At 46.4% G+C, this 27868-nt stretch overlaps 1 protein-coding gene across 1 annotated transcript in view; it reads left to right on the forward strand.

The window, feature by feature from the left end:
• The window catches only part of col12a1b (collagen, type XII, alpha 1b), a 115683-nt gene that overhangs the window by 67814 nt on the left and 20001 nt on the right, over positions 1–27868 (forward strand). The window contains exons 43-63 of the mRNA XM_070987133.1: positions 397–536; positions 849–978; positions 1439–1578; positions 2272–2401; positions 5488–5630; positions 9155–9284; positions 10295–10437; positions 11533–11662; positions 12852–12971; positions 13070–13222; positions 13834–13950; positions 16159–16311; positions 17100–17174; positions 18163–18302; positions 18767–18890; positions 18968–19111; positions 19210–19374; positions 19458–19496; positions 19589–19727; positions 21783–21925; positions 23301–23410. Of these exons, the coding sequence (XP_070843234.1) occupies positions 397–536; positions 849–978; positions 1439–1578; positions 2272–2401; positions 5488–5630; positions 9155–9284; positions 10295–10437; positions 11533–11662; positions 12852–12971; positions 13070–13222; positions 13834–13950; positions 16159–16311; positions 17100–17174; positions 18163–18302; positions 18767–18890; positions 18968–19111; positions 19210–19374; positions 19458–19496; positions 19589–19727; positions 21783–21925; positions 23301–23410 (2708 nt within the window). The remainder of the gene's footprint in view (positions 1–396; positions 537–848; positions 979–1438; positions 1579–2271; positions 2402–5487; positions 5631–9154; positions 9285–10294; positions 10438–11532; positions 11663–12851; positions 12972–13069; positions 13223–13833; positions 13951–16158; positions 16312–17099; positions 17175–18162; positions 18303–18766; positions 18891–18967; positions 19112–19209; positions 19375–19457; positions 19497–19588; positions 19728–21782; positions 21926–23300; positions 23411–27868) is intronic.

The raw sequence follows: 27868 nt of genomic DNA on the forward strand, positions 1-27868 counted from the left end.
AAAACTTAATTAATTATTTTCTTTTGTTGCAAACAAAAGAAAATAATAAGTGCCAAAGAGTTTCTGACACATCTGGACAGTCCTGATGTGGTAAAACCACCACATCTGGTGCACCCTGCAGGACACAACAAATGCTGAAGATTACTTGCAGCAGTTGAGCTTTTTTTTTTTTTTTTCTCTGAGAAACTCTTAATAGGGATGTTTTGCCTCACAGAACACCAGACGGTTTAGACAGGACAGAAACAGACACTCCTCTGTGATTGACAGCCTCCCTGACACACATCTGGACCGTCCTGATGAGGTGAACCCCACCCATCCGGCCCTCCCTGCAGGATGAGGCGAGCAGCGAGGATCGTGTGCAGCAACAGTTGTTTCATGCTGTGACGTCTCTTTCAGGGCCTCTGGGCGGAGTGAAGAACCTGCAGGTGACCGACCCCACCACCAACTCCCTCAGGGTCCGCTGGGAGCCGGCCGAGGGCGACGTCAGGCAGTACCAAATCATCTACGTCCCTGCTGCCGGAGGAACCGAGAGCAGGGTCGGTTTTCTGTTCAGACGTTGGAGTAATAATGGACTTTTGGTCCATTTAGTAGATGTTCAGGAGCTTTTGACTGTGTCTCACTGCATCTTCTCCTCAACAAACTTCCACATCTCTGTGACGATACACAACATATGAACATATGATGCTGTGGGCCAGTGTGGAATAAGATGAGTTTTCCAACATTTAAGTTAAATTATGAGCAATTAAATGGGAAAACTGCATTTTAAGGGATTAAAGCGCTTATTGGCACGTGAATAAATACCAGCCCTGGACTAATGAACGTCACATCTGTTTATTTGTCTGACTCAGGATCAGGTTTCTGGAATGTCCACCAACACGGTGCTGAGGGACCTGCGGCCGGACACCGAGTACAAAGTAACGCTGGTGCCTATTTACTCTGACGTGGAGGGAAAACGCACGTCGGAGAACGGAAAGACAAGTGAGTTCGGTCAAAGCCGAGCAGCTGTCACCACATCTGGCTCGTGCAGAGCTTCACCAACGCTTGTCGCAGTTTGTTTGAACCTGGAGCTCACAGGCTGCAGATAATCCAGCAATCAAGTCCTCAAATCATGACTCTGACAGTCAATACGTGACAGCTCTGAGCTATGTCAGACGTTTTCACTTGTTTATTCAAGATAATACAGCTTTAAGACCCAATATATGCTACTGATTTTACTGTACAGAGATTGTATTGTTTGTTAGAAGCATAACAAAGCAGCTGCATGACAGCAGCTGTGATTTTAGACAATCAAAAAAAGGTGTTTCTTTACTCTTTCCTGTGACTGACACACTCGTTGAACCTCGCCCATCTGTTGCTCGGATGAGGTCAAAGTGAGACTTGTTCGCTGAGGCCGTAACTCAAACGGGACATTGACAATGGATGAATGTTGTTTTGACAGAGGCTCTGGGCGGAGTGAAGAATCTGCAGGTCACCGATCCCACCACCAGCTCGCTCAAGGTGCGCTGGGATCCGGCGGAGGGCAACGTCCGCCAGTATCGCATCTTCTACGTTCCTTCAGCCGGAGGCGCCGAGGACATGGTGAGGCATCAGTGTGGCTTCCTGTGCTTCATCACAGTTGAAGAAGAGTCTCTGTGCCTGTATTCAGTATTCAAGAATGACCAAAGACAATCCAGCGTTTTCTTCTGCTGTCTGTGCGGGAGAATCAGTCCTGCTGCATGTAGACTCATAGCACCATCACTAGCTCTTAGCCATGCTAGCAACATCTGTCAGTCCACCAGACTGAAGCATAATCTCCTGACTTTTCATCAGGTCAAACTGCTAATTTGGCCCATAATTTGTCTTTTTAGTCTGTGGATGAATACCTGCAAAGTAACCTCAAAAGTCAACCTCAGTTCTTTGTTGTGTTTAATGCTAATTAGCAAATGATAGCATGTCAGCATGCTAAACTAGAGCAGTTAATATGGTTAACATTATACTGGCTAAACTGTGAGCATGTTAGCATGTTAGCACTTGGCTCAAACCACTGCTTTGCTCCAGCCTGGTGGAGCTGTCAGCATGACCGTGGACTCTTGGTGTTGTTGGGATACGTATACGCACTATAAGACAGAAATGGATTTTGTTTATTGATAGTTAATCTGTTGGTCTGTAGCCCTGTCTGCAATATGAAAACATCTTTATTTTCAATTCATTTCTGCAGCTTTCAGAGTTTACTTCATTCTGGGATGTGAAACATTGTGTAATAATCCTGTTTTTGTGTGTGTGTGTGAGCAGGAGCAGGTGTCAGGCGGCACCACCAACACCATACTGAGGAACCTGCTGTCGGACACTCCCTACACCGTGACCGTGGTCCCAGTTTACCCAGAGGGGGAAGGTCTGCGCCAGTCCGACAACGGAAAGACGCGTAAGTCCCCGCCCCCCTCGTGTCTGATTGGACCTCGCTTTACATCTGACGCGTGAGTTAAGATGAAGCTGCATTTCACACAGAATCAGATCCTGCTGCTTTATAGACAGGAGCGTAATGAGGGTTTGAAGCCGGAGCGCCTTTTTAATGAAACATTTCTGCAGTAAAGATGTCAGGACAGGCTTTCTGCCTGTCAGGAATTTATTCCTCCGTGCTCACAAACACATTACACATGCGTCATAAAACCTGTGGGGGTTGAACTGGGCTTACTGGAGTATCATCGAGCAGACACACATTAGACAGACATGAGGAAACCCGCCATCCTTCCATCATTAAGACGAGTGCTTTCTCAGAGTAACAAGTCTGTAACAGATAGATGGCCTGATGATAACACAAACCCTTTTGCCAACATATGTTTTTAGAAAGCAACTTTTTGAAAAGACTAAACATTTAATCAGACTCGTCCTGTGGGGGAAAGCTCTCCGAGATCCTTTCAGGTCAAGGATGAAATCGCCTTTGAAGCCTTTTCTCTCGTAAAAGTGAAACATGAAATACTTCCATCACCGCGGAAAATAAATCCCACATTTGTTTAGTTTGTCCAAATGTGTTTTTAAGTGCCGCTAATTCCTCAATCTGTCTATCGGTCGCACACAGTCTGTCTGAGCTCCTCGTCACGACATTCTGTCACGCCGCCTCCGCCGTTAATAACGGATAATTCGGTCGGTGGCCTGTCGGCACAGATGCTTCGTTTTCACTCATCAGGAATTTATTTCACAAGTTCTGAGAAAAACTTTTGGACTGATTTACTCTAAATATAAACAGACTGAAACTCTCTCTTGATGCATGGAGGGATCTGCTGTTCTACATTTCTTCTCACTGTGCAGCGTTGGACTCATCCCTTATCGTATTCCTGAGGTCAACCTGAATCTGATTCTCCTGTGAGGTCACTTTCAGCCTGCTTTGCTCTCTCTGCAGAGTTTGACATCAGAAACATATTTATAGACAAACAGTATCTCCCAGGTGAGCCCTAAACTCCAGTGGAAAAACCTGATTCAGCCAAAACCCCTAATCCTCCTCTCAGGATGAGCCGGTGGAACAAAAGAGAGGCTGAGGAGTTCTTTCAAAGTGACTGACGGCAGAAAATAAACCAAGAAAATGTGGGATCTTTAAGCCGGTGTTTGGATTGAGAAACGTTGTGTGTTTTGAGAACTGTTAAGTCGCTGGTCGCTCTGCGTCGGTGCGGTCTGACGTCCTGTTGTGTGTGTCGGGTCTGTTTCTGCCCAGGCAGCGGGCCATGCTCAGTCAGCAGAAATGCATCCTGGGGTTTTTAATTGGGAAGCTGTGAGTGAAGCACAACTGTGTCTCCTCAGATCACTCCAGCGGGTAAACACAAGCCGGAATGTTTTATTTCTTGTCAGGATAGTTTGGACGCTTGACGAATCATCCAGATGTAAAGTGATGCACTGTGTAAGTCAGCTCTGAAGACGTCTGTGGACATTTTTATTGGTTGATTATGAAGTATTAATTACACAGTATACCACACATAATGCACCAGTCAGCCCAGCCTAGGATAACATCAGTGCTGTCATGATAAATAACATGCGTTTTGGTGTTTGTGCAGCCTTCAAACTGGTGGATTTATTACTGTCACAGCCAGTTTCACCCTCAAATACTTTGCTCTTTTTGAATTGTTTCGCTCTGTGTGGTTGTGGCTGATCTAAGGGGAAAACAGACGTTGAAACAGGACTGTTTTGAGCAATAAATCCACGAGTTTGAGGGTTTAACAGACACCAAGAACACCCCACATTATCACATTATTTAAAGTTACTGTGCTGAAGTTCACGCTGGTCTGCGCCTCTCTGTGTTCGGTGAACTTTCATTATCTCACCACCTCCTGAGACACCAGCCTGACCCCTCGTGTCGCCTTCGGCCTGAATGCCTGCAGCCACAGAGACGTTCACTGCCTACGCACATTATTTATATGTCGTGTGTGAATATGAGTGAGAGCGTGACGCAAACCAGTAACGTCTGCAAGCAGCAGCGACACGCCGGTGCTCTTTGTGAATCAGTGAATGTGAGCCTGTGTGTGACATTAACGATCTTTTATTACCAGTAACTCAATCCAGTTTTACCGTTTCTGTCCCAGGAGGAATTTGTCACATTTTGTGTGGACAAAAACAGCGTTTCAGTCCAAAATGTGAAAAGAAAAAAGGTGCTCAGTGCTTTAAAACCATTATAACACAAAATTAGATCAAGATTACATAATCTCTCTGAAGGATAGAGGGTTATTTTGTCCTTGGATGATAAAAGTAAAACATCCTGACAGACTGTGTCCTCTGTAGTTTAAAGGTATTGAATGATTATTTTTTTAATGCGGTTATACAACATTAAGGAAAAGGTTTTGAGGAGGAGGAGGAGGCTACGTCTACCTACTGCATCCAGTTTTATTTTACTGGGTAAAGCTCCAAATACCAGGGGGATATGCACATCTGGTTTGGTTTAAAAGGGAAGTTAAAGGCTTTTGCATAAACCCAAAACTGTGCTACTTCTCTGTACACGTTCTCCACACAGACACTATAAAATGATTTTCCTGCAGGAGACTTTTGCTGCACTCAGCATTCGAGTTCGACCTCGAGCTCGACTGTGATGCAGCGTGTCCCGCTGCAGAGACAATTTATTCTTCCATTAGATGCTGATAAAAGCCAGAGATCTGGGAAGATGCCCCAGCAGAAATCAGCTTGTTTTAACTCTGAGCTTTAACAGAACTCAACAAACAACAACAGATTTATTCATTTATTTTTAAATCCACCAAAAAGTTCACAGGGCCTCTGACCTTTTGTAAATTGTTTGATTTCAATGCGCAAAAGAAAAAAAAAATGCGAGGCTTAAAGCGACAATCTAATCCCTGGCTTGACATTTGCTCCTTTCTGTTCAGCACTTAACAGGCACGTTTTCAGGAATGTAATCACTCCGTCAGCATTAGCCGCCACGTACTTGGAACGAGCCCTTCGTTTGGATTTTCACCGCTGTGTGAAGACAGTCAGCATTCCCCTCTTCCTCATTTCACTTTCTCTTAACCTCCACAGTCCCACGCACGCCACCCAGGAACATCCAGGTGTACAACCCCACCCCCAACAGCCTGAACGTGCGCTGGGAGCCCGCCTCAGGCCAGGTTCAGCAGTACCGGGTGGCTTATTCCGCGCTGACCGGAGTCAGACCCTCAGAGTCGGTGAGTAAGCCCCTGCACGCTGTTAAAACACAGACCGTCATTAGCGGCAGAATTTGCCTGGAAGGCAGGAAGAGGTGTTTTCCCCTGAGATCACTCACAGAGGAGAGGGATTACAGCTACGAATGTAAATCCACAAAAATGAGCTCTGGCAGGTTATTTTACTTGTAAACAGTTGTAAAAATCCACGACAGGCGTCAAATGATTGATCATTTTTCCACTGCAGATTAACTTTTCTAAAGGCTGCGGGTCCGTGCTCGTTGGATATTGGAATAAAGGGGAATTATCTCATCCCGCTGGCACTTTGTGTGATGCTTGTTTAAAGATAACGAAGATATCGTGACAGACAAGGCTGCAGCTAATGGCTGTTTTCATTATCCACTAATCTGTTGATTATTTTTTCATGTTTTTTCATATTAATCGATTAAAAGGCCAGAAACTTGTGAAAATGTCCCAAAGCCTGAGGTGACATTTGTCTTGTTTTGTCTGAGTCACAGTTCAAAACCCAACCATGTGCAGTTTTCAGTGATAAAACAGACACAAGCAGGTTGAGAACCAAGTTTTAAAATGTGCTTAAGCAGAGGTCACGTGACTCAGACCGCAGTCTGCCTCCTGGTTTGTGTCTGAAAATCAAAAAGATGTGGAACTCAGCTTTGACTTTAACACCAATGACTTCACCTGGACTTTAACCATTTGACTTAATAACTTGGTATCTTCCCCAAATTACAGAGTGTGCAGCACATCAGTTTCTCATTTCCCAGACAGAAACTGATGATATCTCAGATCATCACCTCCAGATGTACAAACTCTGTCTCTGATTCGGTGAGGGGTGGATGAATTGTTTAGGATGTGAAACACAGAGTTTAGGACTGGTGCCTTACACAGGGACGTGGTGGTCTTGACTTAAGGTCTTTTGTTGCTCTTGACATTTGTCGGTCTTGGACTTGGCTCTTGATTTGGGATGTGACTTGGGATTTGTTGGTCCTGACTTTGGACTTTGTGAAACTTGCAGCTCTTGACTTGAGGTGTGGTAGTGGGATTTTTTGGTCTTGACTTGAGGATTTCTGTTTTTTCTCTTTGTTCCTGACTTTGCTGGTCTTGACTTGGGTCTGTTTCAAACCACATCAGGGTTTTCTATTCACACTGCATATTCAGTGTGAACTATAAAGTGTTACTAAACTCGTAGCACCAGGGTCCAAACCAGTTTCATCCATGTCTTCCTCTTCACATCTAATTAAAGCGGTGGAATCAGTGCTGGGTCGCAGCTTTCACCAGTTCAGTCTGCTTCATGGAAACAACAGGTGGTCCGTTTTGGCCGTTCCTGCAGCATTTGTTTCACTAAGTGTTCACGTTGATGTTGCACAGATGTTTGAGCAGCAGTTATTATGGTGATGCTCTTAAATATGGAAATCATGACCTTTCAGCTTTTTACATTTCTCCTTCAGCATTGATTTCATGCACCAGTGCAAATGTCTGGATCGCAGGGAGAGAAGAGGGGGCTTTGTTTCCCCACAACGATTTTGAACTCTGTGACTGAAGTTTGGAAATATTGCATGTCAGACACATCTGTGACTGACATCAGTGAGAGTTCCTATGGATGAAGTTTTTGGTAATCTAATTTAGCTGTTTGGTTGATTATGATCTGCTTTGATGATGCTATGAAGCGAATTGTGCTTTTCAGTTTATTATCTCCCATGGTTACCACGCTGAGAGGTTTATTATCCCCTGTGGTCACTGCTTCCTCCATCTATTTTCACTTCAGTTGCATTTCATTTTAATTAACTCAGTGTTTTGGTCTGAGAGGAAGTTGATTTGGCAAAGACATACTGTAGAGATACAGAGAAAACATGAAGATGAGCTCTGAAATACAAAGATTCACCAACTCCTGATGACTAATACAGTATGATTAAGCTCAAACTGGCTCAAACTTTTTCCATCACAGATGTAGTTTCAGGTCCTGAGGCTCCTGTAAGCGTGTTAATCAACAGAGGATCTCTCTGAAACTGAAAATTGTAGGCTGTAGCTGAGCTAAGCTCAAGCAGGCAGAGCCAAAAAGGAGATTTTAGACTAGAAGGTTGAGAAAATACACACTTAACAGCCAAAAGTATGTGGAAACTGTAAGAAAACACCCACATGTGACAGCTAAACATGTGAATCTATGAGCATTAATGTGCTGCTATAAGAGCCTCCACACTGGTTTCAGTCCCTGGCTGCAGGGATTTGCCCCCATTCAGACACAGGGCATTAGCGAGGTCTGACACTGATGTTAGGCGACAAAGTAAACTTGCAAACGCTGCAAAACAAACAGCTCGAGGCAACTTTTCCATTGTCGGAGCCACATTCCACAACTTTTCTTCATTTATAATCTACACAGAGAGTGCAACCGAAGGGATGACGGGGAGGGGTCAGCTAGGCTAACACGCTAACCTCTGCATTGATAGATAGCAGTTTAAGGTCTTTGTTGATCCTCCAGAGGGGAAATTTGGGTGTTCCAGCAGCACAAGGACAGAATAAGTTCTATGTTAAGTATATGCAAAACAAGAAAAGAGCAAGATCGAAACTATAAAAGAGCAGTTAGACTCAAAACACCATCCGATTGTACTTGAGCAGACATCCCAGCTGAGCTTCAGAAAGCTGATCAGCGGATCCTTCAGGTCACAGTAATCACAGTCCCTCTTGAAAGCCCATTAACTACCCAGAAGGACTGGGATTCTTTGGCTCCGAGCCTCAACCAGTGAGTTACATCTCAGCCCTCAAGAGCAGCTCTGCCTCCAGGAAATGACTGTATAACTACACCTCCAGTCTAACCTAATCCATTGTGTTTTAAGAGGACAACAGCCAATCCATTAGCTGTGCTGCCGTGTTGACTGGAGGGATTTGAACCCAGGCCAGCAGGCGTATGTATACGTGCTTCCAGTTGTGGGATCTCAACCACATCATCGCTGAGGAACCTGTTTCATGGTCCCATGTGCCAGAAGCTTCGGGTCCAAAGCCCTCTGAGATATTTACTTTAACCAAAACAAAAGCTCTGAATGGGGTGGACTCGAGTTCAACCAGCAGATAGTTTTCTCATCGTGTAACGGCCTTGGTTTTCGGGCAGAGGACAGATGCCGTGATAATCCCGCTGACAGGACGCGGTCTGCAGTCAGCCTTGTTGTCAGAAAACACGTCCAGCTACGTGTCTGAACCTGCTCTGAGCCGCTGACAGACCCTGGACTCTCCAGCCGCCTCCTCGCAGAAACTGTTTATCCGTCAGTCCACTTACTGAGTGAAGGATTTGTTTGCCGTCTAACCTCCCAGGACTTTGTTAGTGTTTCTGGGGAACTTTGGCAGCCGAACGCTCGGGGAGATAACTGGATGTGAGATGAGCAGTGAGGTCATTATGTACATTATCGCTGCCAGATCTTCATGTAATGCCTGAAGAGGCTCATTTGAATAGGCAAAGCCTCCCTGCTGTGCCTGTCCTGATGATGATGATGATGATAATGTCTATATATTTTTGACCTTTGGGTTTCTTCTCCAAAAAGGTCCTGGTTCCAGGAAATATTAACAATGCCTTCCTGGACAACCTCATCCCAGATACTCCCTATTCGGTCACCGTCTCGGCTCTGTATGCCGACGGAGAGGGATCACCAGTCAACAGCAACGGCAAAACACGTAAGTACAACAACAGCCTCACATGCTGACACTGTATACGCTCAGTGTATACAATCAGACGACTGACTCATGCTGACCATTGTTCACATCTGCATTGAGTCACATGCATGGACGTGGAACAGCTCGCTGGCTACGCTGCAAGAAGTGATGGAGCGAGCGGGGTCATCGGGGTTAGCACTTAAATGCTACCCAGCTTCTTTAAACAAATTATGCTGTTTTATCATTTACTGGTGCTTCATGTTTGTGATTTACATTTGGCGGTTATCACAAAACAAACAGCTGCTACGATGAACAAACAGCAAAGACTGAAAAAGAGCCAGCCTTCACCAGAATGAAGCCATTACTTTACATTAGCTAAATGAAGTGACATATTGGTTAGTGCTCTGTTTATGTTCTAAGGTTACATCGAGGTAACTCTGATAGGCCTCTGCCCCAAATGCTCAGTCCATTAACCGTAGCTTTGACTAGCATTAGCACTGCTGCAGCAGATCTGTCTGAAAACAGATGAAAGAATCTAATCCTGTTTACTCAGCCAGAAAGCTGACTTCAACATCTGCCTGACAGACAGAAAATCATTTCAGCAGCTGTGCAGATGCAACAGAACATGAACACATCAAATATTAAGATTTCTCAGAAAACAAACAGAGAGTTTTAGATTTAGTGTCCTGAAAATGAGTCATTTTAACAAAAATTAACTGTCTTCCAGCAGTCTGCTCCATCAGTTTAAAGACATTATGTCCCAGGATGCACAACCTTGTGGTTCTACTTTAAAAACATTTTAACTTTCAGATTTTATTGTACCTGCAGAGATCTTCTCTTGATCTACGTTGCAGCAGTAGTTTGTCAAACTGAATGTGGATTTTTAAGTTGCTGTTTCATCTCTTAAATCGTCATGCATGGATTTATAATTCTATAAATTCAGCACCAGATTAACTGAGGTGTAACATGCTGTAAATGTAGTCATGGTGTGCAGAAACTCATAGAGCTAACCGGATGTGTCTCTGCTGCAGTGCCGCGTGCTGGTCCCAGGAACATGCGCGTGTTTGATGCCACCACCAGCACCCTCACCATCGGCTGGGACCACGCAGAGGGTCCTGTGAGGCAGTACAGGATCGCCTACGCCCCCATGACCGGAGACCCCATCACTGAGTTTGTAAGCACACTGCAAAAAATGACGGTCTCAATCAACCAGAAGGCTCATTTGAGAGATGAAGAGTGCACATTAAAGACGGAAACAACTCTTCACAGCTCATTTCAAACATCTGTTCCTCTACGAGAAAACCTGAGAGGCAGACAGAAATCAAAAATCTCAAACTCATTTCATCCTCTCGACCCTCGTAGTTTGAGCAGTGATGACAGATTCATTTCAGCTAATGACGTTTTTTTGTTTTGGATAAATGTTGGAGATAAACTCTCGATACACTCTCACCGTTCTCCGTGATGTTCCCTGTAAACTATGCAGTGAAGTCACATCTCAGGATTCCCTTGGCTCGTTCAGGTTATAAATCACCGATTAGTGGGACTAATTACAGGCTTTGTTAAACAAACACCATAATAACGTTATTAATAGTCCTAAATAATGAGCTGGAGCGGAGGTGGAGGGCAGAGCCGGCCCAGCTGCGCTCCCCCTCCTGTTGTTAGCGAAGCACCTGTTCTGCATGAGTCAGCGAACGTCCGCGGAGGGATGGCCATGAAAGGATTTTTCCGGACTGGGACTGACGGAGGAACTTATAACCACTTATAAATGCATGCAGTTCTTACAATTTAGCATCTGCGGCTAATGACGAAGGGTTGTGCTCGTACACAGCTTCCATGAGCCAAGTGAGCTCTAATTTTCTGCTTCAGGACACTGGCACCACGGCCCCTTCCTGTTTATTAGCGATCACTCTGTGGAGGAATGGAAAGCTACTTTTAGGCAAAACAGTGGAAATTCACCATTTCAGCATTTCATAACACCAACAACTGAATGCATGGTTAGGGGCGTTAATGCATCACAGTATGATCTGCACATATGTCCTCATAAATCTGGTAAAAACTCAGATAAATTCATCTATGTTCACATCAGAGTGTGTGGAAACATCACTGGTGTGAATGCTGAAGTGTCCCTTCAAGAGGGATGATGGGAACACTGGGCCCAGTCAGCCTAAATGAGCAGCTCTGCCGGCCAATCATGTGAGCCTGCAGCAGAGGAGCAAACCCACAGAGTGTGTGTGACAACCTGTGACCTGTGTGGTGTTTTGATCCTCAGACTGTGGTCCCAGGCAACAGAAACAACGCCAGGCTGCAGAATCTGCTCCCTGACACCCCCTACAACATCACTGTGGAGGCCATCTACGTTGAGGGCCCCGGAGGGTCCCTCAACGGGAACGGACGCACAGGTGAGGCAGCCACAGATTAACAGACGCTCATGGGAAATGTTGATTGGCTGGCCGGATCACAGGTTTCAGCTCAGCTCAGAGCCAGAACTCAACAGCTTTGGTCCAGTATTTATTCAGTCTGTGATCTTTGACCTTTAATGAGCTTTCACTGCTGGGGAGGGTTTTCAGATTTCAGCTTTCACAGCAGCACAGCCAAGGCTGCTCTCCTGTCTGCTTTACAACACTTTTAAAGATGCTGACAGCAGTAAGAAGCAAGGCCCATCAGTCTGCGTCTGTATCGGTGTCAGTGCTGCGGTCTGGAACCTGTGAATCCGTTATGAAGCCGCCTGCTGCTTAAACGCAGCGACAGCTCGCAGCTCTACAGAGTCTGCAGAGTGAGAATAAATACAGCAGACATACGTTAGTCAACAGTGTTAACAGGTGACCACTGGAATCTCACAGGAGCTGAACTGGGAGAGCTCTATACTGGTGAGACAGACGGCTGAGTAAAGACCCACATCTGAACACGTGTATGACACATAATGAATTTCATAAACAGATGTAAAGTGAATCAGCCGTGAATCACGACTGAAGAGTCTGAAATGTTCATTCAGGAAGTGCTTCAGTGTTCAGTTTTTATATTTGAGAAAGCAAAAGAGTCAGAGAAAGATGACTTTCCAATTCAAGATTTTCTCACTTATTTGACAGAAAGGCAGCAGATTTTCATGTGCTGTGAGATGAATACAGATTTATTTCTGAGTAGAACAACGTCTGACCTCCTTCAAAACTCAATTACCTAAAATAAGAAACATGATCTGCCAACAGAGCAGGAAAATTTCACTTCCCAAGATTTTTAAAACAGGCAGAAAAGTCTCGTCTCTAACAATCCACAGTTATCTTAAAGTAGTGCAGCCAGACTGAAAACGAGAACATCTGTCTGGATGCAAAGAAATTCAGAGCAGTTTCCATCAAACAGCTTTGAAATTCTGGAAATAGTTTCAAGAATCACGATACCCACAACCAGTAATCAAATCACAGACCAAAGTCTAAATCTAAATTATAATATCTTGTTAAGATAATTTATCAGAACTGAATCGAATCAAGCAAAAAAACAGCAGATGTTTCCTTGATTTAAGACATTTTATCTTCCTTATTCACTTCTTGCAGTGCAGTCGTGTTGTTGTTGACTCGTGTCTCCTCTCTGTTGCAGTCGGCCTGCTCAGTCCCAGGAACCTCCGTGTCTCAGATGAGTGGTACACCAGGTTCAGGGTGGCCTGGGACCCGGTTCCAGCTCCTGTTCAGGGGTACAGACTCATCTACTCTCCTGCAGGTGAGAGGTGACGTGAGGTGGTGGTGTTTTGGGGATTTGATGAGCAGACTGAGATCCAGCCTTTCGCTCCTCTTCACTTCTGTGCCGTTGTCTTACAGGCTCGACCACAGACCAGCCCATAGACTTCTTTGTGGGTGACGTGACCTCTTACACTCTGCACAACCTGCTGCCTGGAACCACCTACGACCTTAAAGTGGTGGCTCAGTACACCGGCGGCATGAGCGCGCCGCTCCCCGGACAGGGAACAACACGTATGTGCAGTAACCTAAACCACTGCTGTGGCATCCTGACAGTTTTCCTGTATTTATGCTCCAGTCATGCTTTGGCTCAGATTGTGAGCTTTCCACTGTTTCTGCCACACAAAGTCAAAGTAAAGCTAAAGGGAGTTTAATTTGTGGCAGAGCTGTTGTGAGATTTGACTTCTTTAGACTGCAAAAAGAGTCAGTTTGAGACTCGAGAGTCAGTCTGAGGTCTGCATTCAGAGACGCAAAGGACTTTATGTTGTTTTCAAACAAAAAATGGTTGAAAAGCATCAGAAATGTTCCTTTTGAAGGACTCAGAGTGACGGTTATATCTCCACTGTCTGGAGCAGCAGCAGTGCCTGGGCCACGCAGGATTAGAGGAATTTTCACTTATGTAACTTGGGTGTTTCTGACCCTTTAAAAACTGTCCAGGTGTTCAGAGTACTTGTCATGTTAAGTTCACATCCATCAAAAGAAGTCTTTCTTCATCCTTTCAGCTGAAACCATAAAAACACGAGGAGGTGATTTTGCCCTGAACATTGTTTGACAGGTTGTACAAACTCAGAAACTGCCTCTTGATGTGTGTGATTTGTTAAAACGTGAACTTCTGCCCTCTGCAGTCTACCTGAACGTGACCAACATCGAGACCTACAACGTGGACCACGACAAGTTCTGCATCAAGTGGTCTCCTCACCGGGCGGCCACGTCGTACCGCATCAAACTCAACCCTGTGGACCGTAAGTTGCCTTCTTCTCCGAGCAGCCGCAACACAAACGAATTCCTCTTTAGAATTTCTTATGAAGAACAAGGTGAGCTGTGTGAGGCGATGCAGGCGGTGAGTGTAATAAGACTCCCAGCAGATGTCTGAAGGCATATCTCCAGATGAGGTCACCTCTGAAGCCGTGGACGCTGCTGCGACTGTCTCAGAGCCTGTTTATCTTCAGGCCTCCTCTTTGTGATTATTACTCGAGACAGGATGCAAGTTTTGGCCAGGATTGAAAGCGCACGACCACCAAGCTTTAATTGTGTCTCTGTCTGCAAAGACTACATCCTTCTCGATTACTGGAGGGTCTTTGAATCCCATCTGCTTCGTATTCACACATGCACACGAGTTAGTGGTTAAAGAGCAGGAAAAATCAGGAGGGGAGCATCCATATTTGAATATCTATATGGTAGTTATTAGCAATTTGGACCGCCGTGACAGGCAGCCAGAACAAATATGGGTCTGCTAGCGTGAGACAGATGGTGGGCTAACCACTACCAGAGGATCAGAAATCCTCCCTCTGCAGCAGACAAATCAGTCGATGTTTGTTCTCAAATGGAAACGCAAACAGCGGTCGGAGATGGTGGCGAGATGAGTAAGTGGAAAGACTCCGGGCGAGGCCTTCGCCGCTGATATTTCCTCCGTCCTTTAAAAGCCATGGAAACACTGGTTCGAAGAGCAGCATGTGGCTGCCAGTTTTTAAGACTTATCTAATATCCAGCTGAAATGTCTGGGGGATTATATTTTGTCAGCATCACTCTGAACAAATTTCTGTGTATCTTCTGTCTTGATAAATGAGGGCCACTGTTCTGGAGCAGGTCTGACCGGGAGGCGTGTGTCTTTTCCCAGAACAATTGATACGAAGCGACTCCCATCATAACTTGTTGATGTTACAGAATGCATTACTTCACCGGAGCTGCCGGATTCTGTCATTCGACGTCGAACCATTAAATACTTCAAACTTAAGAGTTGTTCGATCATCGTCTACGGTGGCTGTCTCTGCGATAAACACGCTTTGTTTAAATGGGAAACTTTATTTTTAATACATCACCACCCAGCCATGCGGAGACGTAAACATTTCACTCGAGGGCTTCCGTGGGTTTTAAGCAGCATTAGCTCGTCTTGTTTTGCTCCGTTAGCAACAAAACAGGAAAACAGTGACGGGACTACAAACAAAAGAAAGCCACAAACAGTTGAAATCTGTGAGTGTGAGTTCACTGTTGGACGCCAAGATGTCCTCTTCTTCACTGAGAAGTCCATTTTCTGCTTTTGTGGCCTGGACGGTTTGGTTTCGACACCACATTCAGTTACACTCTGGACCATGACTGGCTCCGGTCCAGCTGTTAAAAACACGTTACAGAGAAAGACTGAAGATTTTTAAAGCTAACTCTGAAGATCCGAACGTACACAGCACAGAAACAATGAAATGCTGTGAAATTAATCTCTTTTTGTCGTTTGTGAAGCTGAATACAGGCTGAAGTTGCCAATGTTTGGAGCCAGCGGGCCCAGTTGTTGGTTTTAAAAGCCAGATATGTAAGCACCTGGGGAAGCAATCTTTGAGTCATTGGTAATTATCATTAATGCTATCATACCCCTGGAGGTACATATAATGAATAAATATCTGTTTTCACCACTTACATTAATCTGTGACGATGATTCAGAGCTAAAACACACATTAAACCCGCTGGGTGTGGTTAACGAGACCGGCCATCCAGGACGAACCCTGGAGCTCGCCGGTCTCACGGTGGCCTTCCCTCATTCACTTCGTGTCTCCAGTGACGGGACTTGAGTCAGTGTTTCCCTCTGAGCGCGATCAAGTCGCATTAAATGAACAATAAGTGATCAGCTAAAGTGTCTTGATTGTATGTTGAATCCTCAAAGTGCACCACGAGCGAGCTGCGGTCTGTTTGGTGCCAAAGCAACAGTTCTATGAAAACACGCTGCTGCTGAAGTGACTGAACCGGGCGAACCTTCTGTTTACCCCTCAACATGAATAACGTCATCGTGCTCAGATGGCTTCTCTTGAAAGTTTGAGAGAGCACTTAACAGAAGAGTCATGTACAACAGAGCAGCTTCATTCAGGACAATTAGTCAATGTGACTGAGGTGTTTCAGGTATTCTCAGTCTGATCAAACTCTGATGATTGGTGAATTAAAAGTGTCCATGTTTCCGTCCTCTGCAGCCTCCAGTAAAGGTCAACACGAGATCACCATCCCCGCCGGCCTGCCTCAGTACTGCTTTGATGGACTCTCTCCCGATGCTCTGTACACCGCCACCGTCTTCGTTCAGACCCCGAACCTGGAGGGTCCAGGAGTCAGCGCCAAGGAGAGAACACGTGAGTGCTGGACCTGATGATGCAGCATGGAGCTCTCAGCTGCTCCGCAGACAGAGAATGAGGGAGATGTATATCAGGAAGCACGAGAACTGTTGAGCGAGTCATGACCCGAGAAGAGCTTCAACCCAGTGAGGTCACTCTTTCTGATTCCTTGTTGACCATAGTTCATCCAGTCTGAGACATATACACATGTGCTGTTTCAATGCAGCGTAAACAACATCTGACATGGATGAAAATCTGTGTTTCAGTGTAAAATTGCGAAAACAAGTTGCAGATTCGTTTTCCTTCACTGTTGTTTCTTGAAGCAGAGGTGCGTACTCATCAATTCACCGGACAAATAAATCCAGCTGGCGCGTGTGATCATTAGAGGACGACTGGAGGATGTATGTTTTTCTTATCGGATGTTTAATCAGAATCAAACTGGGCGTGTTTGAGATATTACACAACAGCTGAGAGACAGTTGTGAGTTTTCAGATGGCGTCAGATGTTTGTGCGTTTTGCTGAACGTCGGCCAGCAGCCTCCACCTCGCTGGTGGAAACACAGAGCTAAAAAGCCCCCGGGCCTGGTACCTCAGCCCCATCAAAGAAAACACCGTCGTAGTAACGAGCCCAGTCAAAATGTGACCTGCGCGAACATCTCTGAGACACGAAGCACGATTCGGAGCGACGTCATCCACATCCCGATCCAAAACAATGACTTCATCACCTGACATGTTTACTGTTGATCTCTGTTTATCACTTTACATTAATTGTTGATGACAGCTTGGACCTGCTTTTGTTTATCACAGTGGTGAAGCCAACTCCAGTCCCAACGCTCCCACCGACTCCAACCCCTCCACCCACCATCCCCCCAGCATGGGCAGGTAAGTGTGTTTTTTTTTTATGGTACAGCATACAGATCTGTGTCTTTGGCTTCATGACAGCGCCCCCTGTCTGTCAGCATGTGATACAGCTGTTTTAATGCCTCAGTGCTGCAGACAGCTGTGTTTTCAGGTTGTCAGTCTCATTCTCCAGAGCACGATCTCTCCACATTTTTCACGAAATTGAACCATTGGAACTGATAAAAAAAAAAAAAGGGGGTCAAAGGTCAAGGTCACTGGGACCTTGACTGGATTAACCATGTGGGGGTAATTCCAGTTCTGTCGATGGAGACAAAGACTATTAAAACATCCTCCCAGGACTCCTCAAGTCCAACGTAGCCGCCATCCCAAGAGCTCAATCGGCTCTTTGAGGAAAACCTGGATCATCCCAGGCCTGAAAGGATGGAGTCTTTTCACTTGAGCTCAGCTCTGATTGGAAACTCCTCGACGCAGCGTTCTGGCCGAGGCGGTGGTTTGAATGTTGACTCCTTCTGGATCCGACTCGTGCCAGCAGTTGGATTAATAGCGGCCACATGTGCTGCCGGGCCTGCGGGCCGCATGAAGGGGGACAGGGAAGACCCGTTAAGAACCAGCAATGTAGGTGTTGAAAAAGGAGACGGAGCGATCCAAAGAATCTGTTTGTGTTGTTTGGTATCGTGTTAAACTTGTTTATAAATCCTCAAGCGGGAGGAGGAGGAGGAGGGGATGAGTGCTGCATCACATAAGGCAAAGATTATTCAAGCTTTTTGCCCAATTCGTTTTCGTCTGAGAGAATCCCATTAACGAGAGCTCGCTTTCAACCCTTCTGGTGACCAAATGTTGCTCGTTTTGTTTTGCCAGTATTTTTTTTTTTAATTACCATATATGGCCTCACCTCGTCATGTTTCTCCGCCGCGTTCAGCTCACAAACAGTAATTATGGCGTGTGATGATGCCCTGACGCCTGGCCGCTGGACTTTAAAGCTCTGTGTCTGCTTGTTTTCCCGCCTCAGTTTGCAAAGGCGCCAAAGCAGATGTGGTGTTCCTCATCGACGGCTCCTGGAGCATTGGCGAGGACAGCTTCACCAAAGTCGTGCACTTTGTCTCCGACATGATCGGCGCCTTCGACGTCGTTGGACCCTCCGGAATGCAGGTTTGTGTTGAAAATAGTGATACGACAGCATCGGAGCGCTCTGACATCATTCTACCATTGTCTTGTTCTTATTTGCACAATTACAACATCATGGCAAAAGATATACAGTAATAAAGTTAATTGGATGAGTGCAGGGGAGGAAGGAAGCCATGAGGCTCATTAATGTCCTTCCCAGGACAAATAAAAAGATTTAATCAAGTGCGATCATAAACATCCAACAGCAAGCCAGAGCAGCAGGTAAAAGAAACGACAGAGAGAACAAAGGAACCAAGTTCAGCTCTGCAGACGTGAGGAAGTCCAAGACGTGTTATTTGAGAGTGACCTCTGTATTTAATGCTGCATCAATACCAAAACTTCTAACATATGAGAATATTAATCAACCGTTAAAGCGTGCTGGGATGGATTGTGCGTGTCTAACCTGACCTGATCTCCTGCTAACGTCAGTGTCGTGACTTTCCAAACAGGTGTCATTCGTTCAGTACAGCGACGACTCAAAGACGGAGTTCAAGCTAAACGCCTATCAAGACAAAGGCATCACTATGGCTGCTCTTCATCACATCCGCTACCGAGGAGGGAACACCAAGACAGGTTGGAACGCACGCCGCAGCAACACAGGCGAGTCGGCGGGTTGTTTTTCTGACCTCTGGGTCTCCTCTGTTGAGCAGGAGTGGCGCTGAAGCACACATATGAGAAGGCCTTCTCCATTGAAAACGGAATGAGGAGAAATGTGCCCAAGGTGGTCGTCGCCATCACTGACGGACGCTCTCAGGACGAGGTGAAGAAGAACGCCGCCAAGCTGCAGCACGCAGGTAACGAGTCCTCACCGGAACATGCGACAGAGTGACTGAACTGCAGCATGCTGGCAGCCATGTTGTTGGGTGACTGTCTGTCTGCGTCCTCTCCTCAGGCTACAGTGTCTTTGCCATCGGTGTTGCCGACGTGGATTTCGTGGAGTTGCAGGCGATCGGCAGCAAACCCAGCGAGAGGCACGTCTTTGTTGTGGACGACTTCGATGCTTTCAACACCATCAAAGAAAACCTGATCACTTTCATTTGTGAAACTGCAACATCATGTAAGTCTGCACAGTCATCTGCTGCTGCACAGCGGACGGACAAATGTTCGGCTTCATTAATTCATCTGTCTGTTGTTCCACAGCTTGTCCCTTGATCTTCCTCAATGGATTCACTTCACCTGGTGAGTGCAGACAAAGATGTGTGAAGCTTCTCCTTTGAATTCATCCTGAATTCTTGTCAGTTGTCCAAAACTCCTGATTTGCTGTGTTTCAGGCTTCAGGATGCTCGAGGCGTTCAACCTCACGGACAAGACTTACAGTTATGTTAAAGGCGTCTCTATGGAGACGGGCTCCTTCAACAGCTACACGGCATACAGACTCCACAAAAATGCCTTCCTGACTCAGCCCACAACGTGAGTCTCATCACATAACTTCGATCTGGTCTTGTTTCGTCTGTAGTTGGTCGACTAACCTCATGGCGATTAGCTGATCACATTTCTCTCCGGAAAGTTGGCTGAACAAGGTTTTTCCAACACCACCCTGCTCTGCAGTCACACAGCTGCAGATCTGAGGACGCCTCAGAGGAAAAGATGCTGTGGAGGCTGAAATGAATTGCAACTGACAGCACAGTCGGTGGTGAACAAGAACCGCCAATTTGTTATGCGAGGAAGACGCGGAGAGTCAAACTTAAAGAAATGTGGTCAGAACGATATTTCAGAGCAGTTACTCGCTTTCATTCATTTATTAAGCACACGAGAATCAGCTTGTACTCATTATACAGTTATGCTACGTGTCGTTGTGGGTCTTGATTGTACAAGTTGTGGAAAGTCAGTGTCCAACCTTCAGCTTAGCTTCTGTTTTCTTTCATCCACGTTTCAGCTATGACACTGAGGTTTTCTGCTCACGTTCTGAGATCAGTGTGATCCACTGCTGCACTGGATAGTGAAATTTAAGCACCAGCAACAGTAATATGACCATCTTTGTGTTATCATTCAACAACAACAGCTGTGATTTGCCAGCAGACCCAACACTCATCTTAGCTGTTGATGCTGAATGTTAAAGTAATGATTGTTCATCGGTTTGAGATGGTGAAATGTTCAGATTGTGTACCTGAACCTCTCATTTCTGCAGGGAGAAAAACTCACTGCTGAGCTCAACCAGCCTTTTCTCCCGATGACGCTGCAGACTTGTTGTCATCGTTTATCTTTTGAACACACACCAAGTTGGTCATGTACTGACATGGAGCGGCCAGCCCAGCTGTGTCCGGGCTGTTTGAGCTCATGCTCTTTGCTAACTGGGTCAGTGGATTTACGATGCTCTGCGAGGTCAGGCAGGACCCACTCAGCTGCAGGCTGCCTTTAAACAGCTTTCAGTCCACTCTGAAGCTGTTTGACACAACAAGCCTCCGTCAGGCCACTGAGTGCAAACCCAACCACAAACTAGACTGTTACTACTGGCCACCACCCAGCACAGGCGTCCCATATCCAGAATATCACATGCAGCACCAAAGTGGTGGAAAACAGCTTGAGTTCTGACTGTTTACCAAGTTTGACTTTCCAAAATGTGTAGTGACATCAGAGGGACAAATGAGAAACATCCTGCTCTGATATAAAAGATGAGCCAGTGGTGGAAAAATGATTAAAATCCTTTTCTCATGCAGAAGCAGCAGCGCCACAATGAAAAAACACTTCAGCCCAAGTTTTATCCAAGTAAAAGCTAAAACAGTTAGCGAGAGCGTAGTCTGATTGGTGCTCTAACAGTCTGGCATCACATGAACAGCAAGTCAAGTTAAGCATGGAGATTCATTCAGGTGTTTGCCTCCGTTCATTGGCTGAATGCGTCCAGGAGAAGCTCGTATCTGCTCAGATCTCAAGAAGGCTCATCCAGGTCAGACCTTGATTTATTCTGCGGCTAGCTGTTAGCAACTGCACATCTCGCTCATTCACATCCGGAAAATCTGTTGAGCTCAGACCTGCAGAAACTCAGATTAAAGGCGCAGCCGAGTTCCCACCACAAACTATTCATGACTGGACCAAGGCCGCTTGCTCAAGAAGGCCTTGGTGTGGTTGTTTTGGTCCACATCCGAGTACTGCTGCTTTCAGATCAGCCAAATTCACCGTAACAAGAGGGAAAACGAACCCGTGTCCAATCTGAAAACGCCATGACCTCCTGGAGGGGTTCAGATGGGTTGGACTTCTTTGACTCTGAAGGCCACAACACGTGTGGGAGCAGCTGCACTCATTAATGTTTCTACACTTTGTTTGTCTTCTATGGGTCACCTGAGTCTCACCTGGCGTCTCCTCTTCTTACTAACGATTTCAATTCTTCCTCTTGCATTTTTATTTGACGCGATCCCTCAGGGAACTCTGAAGCTGACTGTGGATCCTCACGTCAGCCTGGATGAGAGCGACAGGTAGACCTTAATGACGGTAAATCTAACCCGTCGTCTCTTTCTGTCTCACGAACAGAGACGTTCATCCTGACGGTCTTCCCCACTCCTACACCATCATCCTGATGTTCCGCCTCCTGCCCGACTCGCCCAACGAGGCCTTCGACATTTGGCAGGTGTCAAGCAAAGACCACAAGCCTGAGACCGGCATTACTCTGGACCGTAAGTGTCATCCTCTGTCCTTCGATTCTTCTTCTAAACATGGCGTGGGAACGTGTGAGCGGATGCAGAGCAGCCGAGCCTCGTTGTGTTCTACCTGTTCATGGCGAGGTTGTGGCCTCCTGTCGCTTCGGTCTCGGCCGATAACCGAGCCGACTCCTTTAACCACGAGAATCTCGTGTCATCGGGAGGTCAGCCGGCTCGCGTAAAGCCTCAGTTTCAGTCTGTCGGCAGGATTTTCTGCTGGCCTTCGACAGGAATCCTCCAGTGACGATTGTTTGTTCCGGTTCTTGAATAACAACCCAACGCTGAGGTTCAGGTCCTCCACAGGGAGACAAACTCTGCACTATTACAGGAGCAGGTTCACATTCTGGGGGAAATGCTTAGACGCCTTCTGGCAGAGAGTTTGATGAGAAGATTGACGAAGCTAAGCTAAGCTAACCAGGCTAACCAGGGTATTTCCCAAAATGTCAAACTTTTGCTTTAAAGCTCGAAACTAGCTGTAAAGAATAATTTTTGTGTGATATGGATACACATGACATTGAAATCATCACCTTGATGCAGCATCATCATAACGAGCACTATTCACTAGTATGATGTGTACAGTGACTCAGAGAGCTGTCACATTTTCGCCGACCAGGCAGGGAGGGTCTAACAAAAGACGCTGCACAGTTACATTATGGGCAGTGTAGGATCCAGAGTTTTTAGAGCCAGATTCATATCAGAGACTAAAGGTGAGAATATGACAAGATGAGATGACGTCATCGTACAGTGGACACGCTGCAGGGTCACATGGACATTTGGTCAGAAGCTTAAAAACACTCATAGTGTGATGAGCATCAGGACTCCATCAGCGTGTGGAAAGTGTCTAAAAATGAAACTGCATGCATCTGAAAGCTTGATGTAAATCTAAATATGCGGCTTTATTCAGCTGACTAATACTTTGAAGCTCTAACGAATCACAGCAGAGGATTGGTGGAGAGGCAGGACAGACTTTGGCCTTTCACTGCGTCTTATTCAATTTCCTGCAAGTCGGAGATGCAGGCTGGATGTTTTTGATGTTGGCAAACTTCTGGAAGAATTTAACTAAACTTTAAAATGATCTTCAGCCTCATTCTCAGGACCGAGGCAGGAAAAAGTCTAAGCTGAAGGAAATGAGTCACAAAAAGCTCAGTAGCTGCAGTGTGTTCCCTCATGTAAACATCATTTTAGACGTTTGTATGATTATGTTTGAGTCACAGATAAAAGCCAGGTTTGATTTTCAGGAGCTTGTTTGTGGTAAATGTTTCTGTGAACAAGCCAAAGAACTTTTTAAAGACTGCAACCACGTGACAAGTGAGGAGAACGGTGTGTCACGTCTCTGTTTGTCTCTGCTCAGCCTCCGGCCAGACTGTGTCCTTCTACAACAAAGACGAGCGTGGGGACCTGCAGAGGGTCACGTTCGACACCGACCAAGTGAAGAGGATCTTCCACGGAAGCTTCCACAAGGTAAGAAAACTGCTGCTCATTCATCATCGAGCACAAAAGACAGCAGACTAAACACACGACGGGGACGTTAAAGGCTGAAAATGCTTCCAGTGTGGCGGCGTTTTCCAGAGCGGTGCTTAAAGTCTGCGTGGACACTTCAGGTTTTGACATCTTTAAGCAGACGAAGCAGAGAGTCGAACGTGTCTTTAACGGTTGAGTTATTGAAAGTTTTTGGTTCCAGGCGTGACCAGGCCATGACACATCAATCGCATCGCTCCGCTTTGTTCTCGCTCGACGTCCTGAGGTCATTCAGATGCTGCAGATGCCTGAGATTCCAAATGTGTTGTACATTACAGTCGGAGCACCTCACATGCAGCTACAGGCGTGTTCCTGGGACGTTAAGAGGGCTCAGACAAACAGATGGTCCTCTGCAGGTTGTAAAACGCAGGATGCAAAGTGGGGCTGGCTTTTGTTTTTACTGATTACACACACGGCTAATGGACCGATGGAGGCGGCCATCTGCATTTTCAGGATGTTATAAAGGCATCAGCGGACACTCTGACTGATGCTGAATCGGTTTGGTTTAAAAGGACGACACCGCTGCATGAAATCTCTTTTTTTCGAGTCGCTTTCCAAACTGCTCGCTCACCACAGGCTCCACTTTGTCCACTAATTTGCATCATTACATTCAACATTTACATTCTGCGTCTTCTCAAAGCTTAAAACCAAGCTTGGGAAAACGAGACAGGTTATGTAACGACACTAACCCTGCTTTTGAAGTCTTTTCAAGGCTCTCGCTGACAGGAAAAATATTTCATCCATTGCTCGGTGAAATGGATTTTCAGTCCACTGCAGAGGATGAGGAGCGGATGAAAGCGCCGTGGGCCATCTGCAGCAGGAGACAAATGCACTCCCTCCTCTGGATGAAGGGAGCGTGATGAGACTTTTTGTCTGAAAGAGTGTTTCTCTGCCAGCAGCACAGACAGAAAAAAGCATTAAAAATACTGCCAAACCACCAAGTGTGGTTTTTATTTATCTGTCAGAGCAGTGGCTCAGGCAGCAGTTGCGACTCGGACGTCGCTGTCACTGGATGTTTCACCTTGACGTTCGTCCTCTGCTGACTCTGCAGTGAGGCTGCGGGGGGGTGTTACACACTGCGTGGAGGTCAGAGCCGCTGATAGCGACGCTCACTTATAAAAGGCGCTGCTGGGGGAAGCGGCGTGGACAGGCGTGCATCAGGATCGCAGTTTCATAAGGAGCTCTTCTGGGTGGGGGGAGCAGTCTCTGCTGGGACGCTCGCCTGGAAAATATTGGGTCACTGCTATTAAACAATTACATCAGAGCGGCCGAGGAGCGCCAGCAGGGAGGCGGTGCTGCTCCTCCATCCGTCTCTCTCTGCGCTTTCCTCTCGGCTCAGGAGGAGTTCAGGATGGCAGGACGGGAGCCGCTGCGCTGTGGTTTGGCCTCCCATCATGCCTCTGTGCGGGGCGACGCCTCAGTGCCAGCAGACAGGCTTTAAAGTCCGTTTGTCGTTGAAGAGTTTGCGATAATAGCGGAGACTTTCTGTGATGTAGACTTCCTGTGCAGTGTGGTGACAGCTGCGCCAGCGATCCTGCTCCTCTGAGCGCTTTGAGCTTCATGCAGAACGTCTTTGTCTTTTTCTGCTGCTCATGAATGAAATATGAAGGCAGTTGTGGAATGCAGGGACGGATGTTTGGGTAAACTTTTCTCTAACACAAGACATGAAAATGAGCGTTTGTAAAATCCAGATAGGACCTTTGTGGGGAGTGTCGCTCATGTTTGTTTCAGCTGTGATAAAATTCTTTGGACCTTCAGAGAGGAAGAGAAAGTGATGCAGACTTGATCCTCAGGGGTGAAATTCTTGAGGTCAAAGGTCAGAGTGGGTCATAAACCTGGAAGCTGCCAGGAGCTCAGTGTCAAGGACAGTGCTGCAGGGTGGACACATGCACGTCATGAACCTTTGATGCTTTCTCTCTGGCTTTGCCTCGTCTGTCGCTGAACCCTGCAGCCATAATAAAAGCTAACTAGAGTGAAGAATGGCTTTCTTAAACTTGAAGATTTAAGCGCCTGTCAGGTGCTGGGACTGGCAGACCTTCTCCGCTGACTGGGACGTCTTCAACTCGCTGTCAGGTTGCAGAAACAGATTTGATTTAGACACTTTCCTGAAACTCGACCGCAGCCTCCCTGTGAGTTTGGCTCCGTCATTGCGCCAGATTCACATCACAACACACTGTCAGTGAAAGACGCTGGATCCACCGCATCATCCGGTCTGACTCCTCTAATCCCCGTCCCCTCACAGCATCTCACCAACCAGTTCACTCAGCCCTGGACGGGCCTGTGAAACCCTCCTGCAGATGCGTTTCACAGCAGACATCAGTCACACACAGATGTGTTGTGGATACCTGAAGGGTGACTGAGCGTCTCTGTGGTCCAACGGGACCGAACAGGGTTTAGAGTAAAGATCCTCCCTGCGTGCTCTGTGTTAACTATCAGTGCCGCTGATGCTCTGCGCCAAGTGCAGAGAAACAGATTAACAGTCCTTCCAGTAACTGTGCTTTCACACCGACTCCGAGAGCAAAAAACAACAGCAGACAAAGCCGAGCGACAAAGAGGAGCTCTGCCGAATGAGTCTGAAGATTAATTCAAAGAAATGTAACGAGGACATTGGGATGATTTCTATTTAAATATGAGCGGGGAGAGAAAAGCAGTGTGAAGATGGACCGACTGAAGACAGATGTTTAGATCATAAACTGGGACGAAACCTCATTTTTACCAGAAATCTTAATGCAGGTCAGCTGATTTTCTCTGTATGTTTAATTACTTTTCTGTCCCATAAATTTCCATGTAAGAGCTTAATGGAACCAGAACCTCTTCACCTTTAAATGAAAGCTGTGGAGACACACAGTGCTCCGTCTGTTAGAGGCCTCTGACAGCGAGATTAGCAAAATGAGCCTCTACAATAACAAACCTGTTACTTCAGTGTACAAATCAGTCAGTTAGCAGCTTTGCCAGGACAGATCTGATCACTAATTAACGTTAATTCCATGAGTAACTTGAAGGCGGGTCTGAATTAAACTTGTCTGCAAGCCATCTGTTTGTACTCCTCAACTTTCATTCTTCACTAGAATTTATCAGCTTTGAATCAAGACCTTCAGTGTTTGGATCAGTAGGCTCATGAGGGATGAGGTGTGTCAGATTCAGTGTCTACAGCTGATGTTTCAATGTGTCCGACAGGCAGTTTTTTAATATTAGAGGTCAACACAGCGATCAGGACGTCCCTGCTGATCAGCTCCTTACGTGGACCTCTAACCTGGGTCAGTCAGGGTCAGTCTGTGTAGTTTTAACAGGACTCGGTCCAGTTGATAAGCATTCTGAGGAAAGACAGCGTGAAACTGTCCCACTAACCTGCTGACCTGAGGTCAAAGACGGCCTCAGCACAGACCACCATTTTCTTCTTCAATTGCATGAACATCCTCTCCTAAGCACCTGCACCTCAAAGGCTGCCTCCAGACGTCAGCGTGGAGGGTTAAAGGTGCATTCCAGATGTGCCTGAAGAGCCCATAAAACATAAGTTGTTATCAGGTTCATTTTTTTTATTGGAAACACGGATGCAGAGGAAAGTCGAGACACTCTGTAATTTTCTCATTTTTCTCAGGTTTTACTGACATACTGCTCTTACTGTCCTCAAATCACGTGAAAAAGACAAAAACCAACGTGTTCATCCATCTCTCTTTGCTCTCTGACTTCCCCGCTCCCATTGGCTCCTGCAGATGATCTAAATTATTAAAAGATCTCCAAAGAGCAGCGTGAAAAATGAATAAGTTCTGTATTCAGCAGCTTTATTTTAACGGGTCTGATGCCAGTAATAGCTGATATTATTCACAGGAGACACACACTCAGATCTGCAGGACGATACATCAGTGTGTGTTTTACAGGAACGGCGGATCAGACTTTCCTCTAACCATCAGGGGACTTTCCGGCCTGAAGTGAAGCAGGGTTTTCTTAATTTAAATATTGGCAGATTGACCGTATCAGGGCTGTTATCTGACACTGGAAGTGTTGAGAGAGACGCGCTGAAGCTTCACCACCCCCTGCTGGCTTCGTGAAAGCTGCCGAGCGTCCGCTAAACGCCTGAGCTCTGAGGCGTACATGGAAACGGGGCCGTCCTTCCCGCCCTGAAGTCGTTCTTGGACATGTTTCTGCGAGCTCTGTGCTCAGCTACACATTCCTCTGCGTCTCCGTGGACGCTGACTGACCGCAGCGGCGGCTGCCTTTGTGGCTTCGTAAAGCAGCGTTTTCCCTCCTCGCAGCTGGACTGACTGAGACCGACCGCGGCCTCAGAGGGGCCGGCTTTGTGGAGAAGCTGTTGTAAAAGCAGCGCTCATGGCTCACCGCAAAATGACATCATGAGATGTGGCGAGGGACATCTGAGTAAGGAGGAATGCAGTGCGGTAGAGT

Source organism: Chaetodon trifascialis, chromosome 19 (assembly GCF_039877785.1).
Source record: "Chaetodon trifascialis isolate fChaTrf1 chromosome 19, fChaTrf1.hap1, whole genome shotgun sequence".
Lineage (NCBI taxonomy): Eukaryota > Metazoa > Chordata > Actinopteri > Chaetodontiformes > Chaetodontidae > Chaetodon > Chaetodon trifascialis.